Source organism: Condylostylus longicornis, unplaced genomic scaffold (assembly GCF_029603195.1).
Source record: "Condylostylus longicornis isolate FDR11 unplaced genomic scaffold, ASM2960319v2 ptg000031l, whole genome shotgun sequence".
NCBI lineage: Eukaryota > Metazoa > Arthropoda > Insecta > Diptera > Dolichopodidae > Condylostylus > Condylostylus longicornis.
The window spans coordinates 2,494,844-2,505,630 of NW_026578000.1; the positions used below are offsets into that span (position 1 = coordinate 2,494,844).

General features: G+C 22.0%; 1 protein-coding gene across 13 annotated transcripts in view; it reads left to right on the plus strand.

Moving 5' to 3' along the window:
* The window catches only part of LOC129608558 (muscle-specific protein 300 kDa), a 257,736-nt gene that overhangs the window by 231,598 nt on the left and 15,351 nt on the right, over window positions 1-10,787 (plus strand). For all 13 annotated transcript variants that reach the window (XM_055520156.1, XM_055520158.1, XM_055520151.1 and 10 more), the window contains 3 exons: window positions 107-1,491; window positions 3,175-3,498; window positions 9,693-9,950. In XM_055520156.1, coding sequence (XP_055376131.1) covers window positions 107-1,491; window positions 3,175-3,498; window positions 9,693-9,950 — 1,967 coding nt within the window. The remainder of the gene's footprint in view (window positions 1-106; window positions 1,492-3,174; window positions 3,499-9,692; window positions 9,951-10,787) is intronic.

Below are 10,787 nucleotides of genomic sequence, written 5' to 3' on the forward strand. Positions count from 1 at the left end.
TCTGCTATATGTTATAACGTTCTTTTTGTTTAATTATAATTATATTTGAAATGTATAATTGTTGTGTCATTAACAAACTTTCAATATGTTCTATTATAAAAAATAGGTATGAAAGAAGAACTGCAATGGCTACAAGTTGCTCAACAGCGTGTACCCGATCTATCTGCAGTTACGTCAGCTGATTTTGACCAATACACAACACTTTATCAGTCTCTCAACACCGATATATCTTTTCATTACATCAAAATGACTCAACTCTCCAGCATTGCCAATAAACTTCAAGATCTCATTCAAGCACCAAATTTAGTGGAAGAAAGTAACGAAGCTTTAATAGTACTTTTAAAATTGCGAGAAGAAGTCACTCTTTATTTACATAGACTCTTAATTTTCACTGAAAAGTGGAATCAATATTGTATACAAACAGATAAACTTGAAAACTGGGTTAAAGATACTGAACGTGAATTAACTCAGATTCGTATTCCAAAAGATTTACGAGAACAACCTATTGAACATATGCGTCAATTCTGGGAAATTAAAGCTCAATTTGAAATGCATAATAATATTCGAAAAGATGCAGGTAATAGTTTTGAACAATCTGTACAAATAATTCCGTTAGCTGATGAAATGCTACAACGTCAATTCCATGCTCAATTGGAGGACAGATGGCGTAGTGTTGAAAATAAAATCGATAATATTCAAAGTACAATAATAAACAGCATTTCAGCACAAGATGTTCCAATACCAGAAAAACTACAATTATTAGAGCGTGAATTGAAAGAAATTTATCTAACAATAACAAGTATGAAAGGTGTTATTAAAAATGAAGATGAATTAAATTTATACATCGAACGAATACAAGTATTAAATGGTCGTGTTGGTATTATTGGCAATGAATTAGGACGTGTCGGATTAGAACCAAATGCAGCTGAACCAGAAAAAATTGGTGAATTATTTTCACTGTCGCACAAAATTACAACTCAGATTGCTGAAGAACTAGAAGGTGCAAAATTACTTAAAGATCGTTTAATTGCTATTCAAGATGGTATAACAGCATTACGTAAATACCAAGCTAATGTTTCTGTAATGCTTGATGATTGTGAATCAACAGAGAAACTAGGTAGCGAAGCTATTGACCGAGCTATTATAGAATGTCAAAACATTACTATTAATTTGAATACTAATCAATGGCAAGAGATAATGAAATTAAGGCAATTATTGCACACTTTACCAATGCGCTTGAGAATGTCTGTATCGCCTGTAAGATTAGAACGTGATATCTCACATATACAAGATGAGCATGCGTTCTTAGAGACTCGATGTGGAAATATATTGCTTTTATTACAAGGGCGATCAGCATTATGGGGACGTTATGAAAGACTATTAGAAATTGTACACGTATCAATTCAAGAAACCGATTTTATGATGGAATTATTAAAAGTTCACGGGCAAGTTGATTATGAACGTTTAAAGAAAGCAACAGAAAGACTTGAGGTAACCAATAATTTTGTTCTATTTGTACTTAAATCCATAATTATATATATCTAGCTTATTAAAGTAGTATAATTTTAATTTATAAAAATTACCAAAGTAAAATAAATCTATATATCCATACAAATTCAAAATAATTAAAAATCATAAAAATGTAATAAGTAAATATTTTCAAAATATTTGTAAGATTAACACCTAACTAGATAAAACTGGAGCAACAGGAAAATTATTCAAGTTGAAAATTTGATTACTTTTAATTTTATGAAAATTATAAAAGTATGTTGTATGAAAGCACCTTAATGTACAATGTGGGCCGGCTTCTTTTAAAAGTGGTATTAGTCGGGATTTTGAAGGTTAACTTACAAAAGCGAAATTGTTTATATTGTGCTTTCTTTTTCTTTTATGTAAAAAAGAAAAATAATAAAGAATTACAAAGTTTATTAAAGTAAACTTGTAGGCATTAATTTTTTTTATAAACATTACCAAATTACCAAACCAAAACCATATTCAATAGTTTTGTTTTTTATCATGATTTGTTTTTGTTTCGTTATGATTCGCTATATGATAAAAGAAGCTTTTTTTATATTAATGTTTTATATTAGAAAAAATTAGAAATTGAAAAAAATAAACTTTTTCTATTATTAACTTTTTTCCCCCTTTTTAACGTAATGTAGCTTTTTAATTTTTTATTGTTGTTTTTACAAAATTACCTCCACCAAAAAATTTAAATTAAAATGTTTTTTAACGAAAAAAAAAGCAAACAAAAAATTGTTATTGCTCGCGATAAGTTAACTCATACTGAATAGAGTTATTCTTCTATTCAGTATAAGTTAACTTATCGCGATGAACTGCGGTATAGAACGGTGTAAATTATTAAAAACGAAAAAAACAACGGGTTTTAAAATAAATAACGTGTTTAATTTTTTGAAATAATTAAAATTTTACATTTTGATCATAATTAAGGAAACCAAAACAAAATTAGTACCATTAATTACCAATGTTATTTTTCATCATGTATGATTTTGTGAACAAGTATTATGAATAAGCTGTTATGCATATAAAAGTTACGCACATAACATATAAATAAATAAAAAAAATTATAGAATTTACACAAACACAAAACGCGTTATAAAAAAATGCTATTTTTGCTATATTAAAAAATTGTTAGTTATTTAATTAAAGAAAACAAAATGAGAGAATAACTCTTTTACCTCTACCTTCCACAATAATAATATAAAATCATTTTCATAACGCCATTATTAATCCCTTACAATATTCTTATCATTAATCATATTACATACGTATTATATAAATCCATATTTGTCTATCACAAGTGCTAAGTAAATAATTACTAATTATAATTTTTTTCATGTAGCCTTTAATGTAAATTATTTTTTGTATAATATAAAAGTTCAATGGACAGCTTACTCATTTTCTAATTGGTAATATTGATAACTTGATACTTAAATATTTCACTGATTTACTTTCCTCTCCTCTCAACACATATTGTTTTAAATATAAATAATTTTATTACATAGTGATTTTAAAAAAACTAGATTTTAAATAATAATTTATTTATTTTTTTTTTGGTAATTTTTATAATTCTTTTTTTTTTGCTTTTAATGTGTTAAATGTATACATATATTATAATGAAGTGTTATATAACATAAAAAAAATTTTATATAGGGATTATCTGGTGATCTAGAAAATCGTGAAAATTTATTACAAGATCTTAAAGATTCATCAAAACCTCTTATTGATACATGTGATTCTGAAATAGCTGAACAAATTGAAGTATCTGTTAGAGATGCATTAGTTGCATGGAATGAAACATGTGAAAATTTACATATATTACGTACAAGATATCAAAGAGCTGTTGAGCTATGGGATAAATATCGTAAAGCATCAAATGTTATACAAAATTGGTCTAAAAAACAAATGGAAACATTAGAAAATTTACAAAAACCATGTTCAACATCAACATCATTGGATACATTAAAACATGTTAAGGTAAGTGACAATTCATAAATAATAATCTTCGATTTTTATAATTATTATTGAGTCTCATCTACATAATATAATATGTAAAAATTATAAAAGCAAACAAAAAAAAAAACAAAAATCAATAGAAAACTATAAATTTGTTAATTTTTTTTATCTTTTTTTATTTTATTCTACATTTTTAAGAAAATAAGTCCAAAACTATTGTAAAAAAAAAACCATCTTGATATTTTATAATTTTAAAGAGAAAACGTATGCCAGCACCGATAACTAAACGCTGTTCAGAGTGATTGTAGTAAATAGTACAAAATTTTTGATGTTACAAAAAAGAAAGGAAATAACAATAATTATTGTGATAATTATTATTAGTTGAAATAGAAATTTCTATACATTCTTCATGCAAAGCATACGCGGTTATTTTTTTTTATAAAGTCTTCACTTTGTTTTCTTTGGTTTTGGTATTTTGAGAAAAGTAAACTCAAAAAAAATACATTTACTTTAAAAATTATCTGTTTTTTATGTACATTTTATGTATGCTTATAAGATAAAAAGTTTCTTTAAAATTTTTTGTTAATTTATGAAAGAGATAAGAAAAATATTTTCTTCAAAAATTTTTGTTCAAAAAAAAAACAAAAGCTTATTCAGAAACCGAATGAAAGAATTAATTAAACACTTTCGGTTATTTACACTTTACACATTTGTACATATCCCAGATTAAAGTCATATATATAAATGTGATAACTTTAACGTAATTGTTTTATTTACCAAAAAAATATTGTATCACTTAAAATATTAATTAATTTTAATTATGCTTATATTGTTCAAGTTATCTTTCTTAAATGTTAGAGTTCTATGAATTAATATACTATATGCATAGTTGAGAGTTTAATGTATGTATGATACTAAGGTGTGATTATAATCAAAAATTATGATGTGCAAAAATATTATAGTAATAAATGTTGACTACCAATGTTAAAATTCCAAAATTAAATTTATATAATAACCCAATTTCACTGTAATAATTTGATTGTAATATATTTGAGCTAAACACTGTAATAAAAATAAAATAGAAATAAAAAAATTGACCCGTGATTAATGTTAATGTTAAAGCTACTATAATGTTTGAGTTACCAATAAATACTTTACGTTACCATGTTAGTATTATTCTGAAATAAATTGCTTATTTTAAAGTTAAAGAAAAAAAGAATGAGAACAACCAGAGTTGACCATTAAAATTTAATAAAAAATATATCATAATTTTCAAATATTAATCAATGCATAAATGTAATTGAAATTTTTTAAGCCATTTATCATTCAATTTGATGTTACACATTTTGTAAATAAATTCACAAACAGTTATAGATATTGAACATAATGTGTATAAATGCGTGAATATAATAATTTTAATAACTAGTATTTATAATTATTATAAAATATGTAACAAATTAATCAACATAAAATCTGGTTTACACTCGTTAATAAATGTTAACAAATTAATAATTTTATGCAAGTTTGTATTTATAACTTAATAACTTTCTTTTAATTGTAATTTTGATATGCTGTCATTACTAAATATGTACATATATCATATCTACATACATATATAATTAGATTAAAATTATTATACCATACATGCTTGAAAACAAATTATTTCACACTTTGCAAGAAGGAGAAACGTAAGACAATTAAAACGGTAAAAGCTAAGTTTAAAATTTATTGAATTTTTTTTAATTATTTCAAATTCCAATTTCATTTAAAATGAACTTGTTTTACATAGATACGAAATCAAAATATTCATATATTATCAATTGTATTAAAATTAATTTTGAGTCTCAAGCACATGAATAATTAAATAATGTGGTTCTGTCGAAATTTTATTAAAACCACAAGGAAGATATTTAGCAATAATTGGAATTTATTAACTTTTTTACTGACAGAAGTAACATACATATACATATATCACTTCACGTGACATATTTAACATTATTGTTTTCTAAAATATTTTTAAAATTTAAATATTTTTACTTAATGCATTATTGCCTAGTATAAAAATTATATTACAAGTTCGCATGTCTTTAAAACTCTTTTTAATTTAATCTTCTTCGATTAATTAAAACTTTATTCAAAAGAAAAATTGATAATTCAGAAATAATATTTTGTAATTATTTTTACATTTTGTAATCATTTAATTTACACAATTACATTTTTGTTTTCTGTATGACGACCTATTTAAATTTTTATTTGTTTTTCCTATTTTTTGTTTTTTGAGACCGCACCCAAAGCTTAAAAAACTTTTGGCGATCTGAAATTTAAAAACGAAAATGATGAAATGATTAAAATCAATTACATTTTATTTATTATTTCTTTTATTCCCAAATTCAATTAAAAATACAATTATACATTTAAATATTTTTTTTATAATATGTATATTTAAAAATTTATTCCCAATTAAATACACTGAGTGTTTATAATTTTTATGTTCAATTTACATTTCATTTGTTCATTTTACTAGTATGTATTGTTAATTAATATGAGTTAAGAAAGCAGACTAAGCTCTATAGTAATAGAGTATACTAGTAACTGAGCTGAATTGTAACTAAATAAATAAATAAATATTTCTTTTATAATATTCAATAGAGGGCAAGAATTAAATATTGTATAAAATTCAAATACAATTAAAATTTTAAGCTTAAGTTTTATGAGCTTAAGTATTTAATTATTATTTCGAATAAAGCGTTGAAAATATTTGATACAATCTATTAGCTATAATTTTTTCATTAAAAATTTAATAGAATTCTCAATTTTTTTTATTGTTTTAAATAAATAAAAATTAAAATTAAAGTATTTACCTATAATTTGAAATAGAAAAATTTTATTCTTATCCAAAACCAAATATATTTTAACTACAATTTCAATTATAATTTCACCCACATCTTTTATCAAAAATTTTAAAAATACAAAGTATATGGGTACATAATAATAAAATTTTTTGTAAAAAGGCATCAAAAAATTATTAATATTATAGAAAACACACCTTTATTTTTTATTTTCTTTAAAACAAACCGTTTAATGATTGTAACACTTTCCATATTTAGTTCAATAAAAATAATAATATTGTAAAGAAAGTTAAAGAAAGAAAAAATTATCAAGATTTTGTTTTTAACAAAATACACTATATCTTTTTACCGCCTAAATTTTTTTCAGAATAAAATTCGACCACATTATTAAAATATTTGAAAAAAACTTCTTGGTATGACATCATCATAGTATGAAGATTAAAATTAAGTATAGGCGAATTGTTCCCCAACCAAATAAATATAATTATAATACATACAAACATATAATATTCTGGTTAAGGCACGTGATTAAATTACAAGATATATTCAATATTTGGTAGTCAAACAAGAACTAGAAACAATTTTTTTTTATTTTTTTTTATTTAGAAAATTTAAATACATAATTTTAAAAAGACGAATAAAGAAATTTAACGACAATAGTAATAGTAAAAATACAGAGTCAAAAACATCTCATAAAAAAATTCTGCGTAATAAAAAACATTCAAATTATCATTACCGCCGTAAATATTATAAAGAAAAAAATAACCTGTTTAAGTTCTACTTTTTACTAAGCAAAAATCTTGATGTCTAAATATTAATTTACTGCCGTTCCTCATACATTTTTGTACATACATACTTAAGTACTATTCTGATCGCAATGAATTTCATATTTGACTACTTATAATGTTCAAGTAACTCTTTAGTAAGTGTATTTTTACAAAATCAATGTCATTTTATGAAAAATTAGAAATTTCTTTTTGAATTTGTTTCTCTATTAAATGCATTAAATGTTATAAAGATTTCAAAAAGAACTGCTTAATTTGTTTTCATTTTGGTGATTCTTGCCAATCTTTTTTTGCAAATTTTATCAATTGCCTTTTACTTATAGAACACTTACCTTATATTATTTAAAAATATTATAAGAGCAAATTTTTCAGATATGATATATAATTCATATTTAGACTAACTATTTTCTTTGTTGTTTAATAAACCAATAATATATAATTAATGATCTAATTTACATGATAAAATTTAAAGCAAATATAACACAAACATTCGTACTTACAAAACATTACATACGAGATATATACATAACGAGATATATATATACTTGTGCAAACATCATTTACATTTTTAATTAAATGAACTATTTTTAAAAAGTAGAAAAAATAATTCAAATATTTGGCCTCAAAGCCCTTAATTCTAAATTGAAAATAAAAGTACTAGACTGTTTCTGTTTCAATTTATTTTTGTATTTTGTTTAGAAAATTTGTTTGAAAAAAAATATTATTTGTTAAAAAGAAAAACTAAATTGCAGAACAAAAAAGCAAAAAAAAAAACAAATTCACTTTTTTACAATATTGTAAATCTATTTTTTATAAACTATTTTTAATAGAAAAGATAGAATGTTTTTATACAAGCAGTTTATTTATTTTTATTTTCTACACTTACAATTTATTGAAGTAAAGAGTTTAAAATAAAAATAATGAAAAAAATCGAAGCATTTGAATTTTTTTCAAATCTAATTTGCAAATTTAAAATAATTTTAAATTTTTTAATATTTTTTATTGTAATGCATAAAATAAAATTCGATTTTATTTTTTAATATTTTATGTAGAACTTTTTTTACTTTTAGTTGGAAAATGTTTTAAAACTATTTTAAATTTATTTTTAGCAGTATATTAAAATATATTAACAATTTTTTAAGTGTACAAATTTAGAATTCATGCATAAAATTAATTTGTTATGAGTCACGAAATGGAATAATGCAACAAAGTTGTAGATCTGGAAAAGCCCTTTTCAATTAAGTGCCATATGACAATATTTGCTTAATTTTGAAAGAAAATTACAATTTCTTTTTTTTTTCTGCTGTTTTTGGCTATTTCTGTTTTCGGTCTAGTCATCCAATCAACTTTCAAACTAAGTATAGAAGGCTCTTCAAAAACTTTTTACAAACAATACAAAGAATTAATTTTAAGAATTTTTAAGTATATCAAATTTAATGGCCTTCAAGTAAATTAAAACGTATTCAATAGGATAGAAAAATCATAGACATCATTATTTTTAAAATACATACACAAATACATTACAAAACTTTATAAATCTTGTGTGAATTGTAAATTTTTTCTTTGAAAACATAAAGACGTTCTCTCTTTTCTCATAATCAAAAAAGTATTTTTGAAAAATATATTATAATTTTACAAATTTAAGTACTTCAATTTCTAACGAAATATGCAGGTCTGACATAATTTCAAAAATATTGTAATTAAATTATGCTCATTAGTCATAAATATATTAATAGTTAAAAATCAAATTATGATGTAATGCATATTACATTAAAGATCCAATAATAAATCATTGATAAAATCAATAATGAATCACATTTTTTAAAAATTTAATATACTTTCGAATTTTATAAAATTTTTCGTTTTTCATATTTAATCTTATAATCTAAATGGGTTTATAATTTGTCATTTTTATACACCGTATAATTATAATAATTTAAAAATTCGAATGGTTTTAAAATATCATTTGCATAAAAATCTAATAAAACCCCATTTCCTGGCAATATACAAATATAAATTTTCTTAATCAAAAAATATACTAAAAATAAAATTAAATAGTAATAAAAAGAAGTGGCATAAATACTTTTAATATCATGTTTTTGATCAATTTATATTTTGTAATGTACACTGATTTTTTATTTTGAAAGATTCAAAATAGAAATTTATAAATAAATTTTAAATTAAACTTAAAAATTTCATTGTTGAATTATGCATAGCTAAATATGGATAATGCAAGATTGTGTATGCATCTATGGAGATATGGAGATTAAATTGCTCATCAATTATTTAAATTATTTCAGCAGGGTACCTTTCAAATACACAAATACTTTAGCATAATTAACTTAGAATAGTTAATTTAATTTATACATACATATATTAAAATATAATATATATTATCTCAAATGAATTTACATAAAAAAGTATTAAAATTATTTATTAATTCAATTTTAATATTTTAAAATATGAATTGAGACTCAAAATAATTAATGAACTTATTTAATTTAATTCTTTATTTTATTTTTCCATTATTATTTAATTTATAAATTTTTTAATATTTATTTATTTGATAAAAAATATATAGGATTGTCAAGATTCCATTGAAGAACAAGATACGCGTTTAGCTGAATTACGTGAAATTGTTCAACAAATTGCTACAGATGTTGGCTTAGATGCATCAAATCTTTTACAAAATGATTTAGATCAACTTGGTCATCGTTTGAAAGATATAAAACAAAGTTTAACAGCATTAGCTGATGTTGCTGATACACAAGCAAAAGATCGTAATGAATTTGATGAAAATGTTGTACAAGCTAGAGCCTACCTCAATAATGTTCAAAAGGTATATAAGCTAGACAGCTATAATTTTCTATGTTTTTTTTCTTTTTTTGAACATAATACTCGTAAATCATAAGAATTATTGTTTTCTTTTTGATAAAAATTTAGGAGTAAAATAATTTGTCATACCTATTATCCTCTCTGATGTAGGAATATATTGTCTATTAATACACTGGCATTAATTTAAATTGTTAAATTTTCTGTATCGTTTAAAAATTTGTTATATTATATAATGTATAATATTAGTTTCTTGTTTAATAACAAAAATTTATAGTATTTTTAAATAGATAAAATTTTTATATTATGTTTTTTATTTATTTTGACATGTTATAGGCGAAAATTATATGGAAAAATTCTTTTTAGAAAGAATCCTAAAAAACCAAAATCTCAAAAATTATGAGAATTTTGCGAAATTTTTTTATTATGCATTATTATTTTTTTTTTGTATGAAAACTACTAATAAAAAATCAATAATTTAATTATTTTTATAATAGATTCCTTAAATATAATATAAAATGTTTAGGTAATCCAAGAATAAGAAAGGAACAACAAATTATTAAACTATTTATTTCAAATCTTATAAATATATCCATATTACAACACTTATTATTTATCTATTAAAATCTTTAATGTTTTTTTTTGCAATAATTAAATAATTAATTCAAATTATTCTTCATAAATTTTTTTTACTATTCTATATTAAAATAAAAATTTATAAGACATGCGTTTTTTTGTATTGCATTAATTTCCTTTAGAGTGGCTTATTTTATTAATATAATTATAAGTATGTACACAGTTAGCGTGCACGTGAAATATCTCAAAATATTTTGCTGGTATTGCA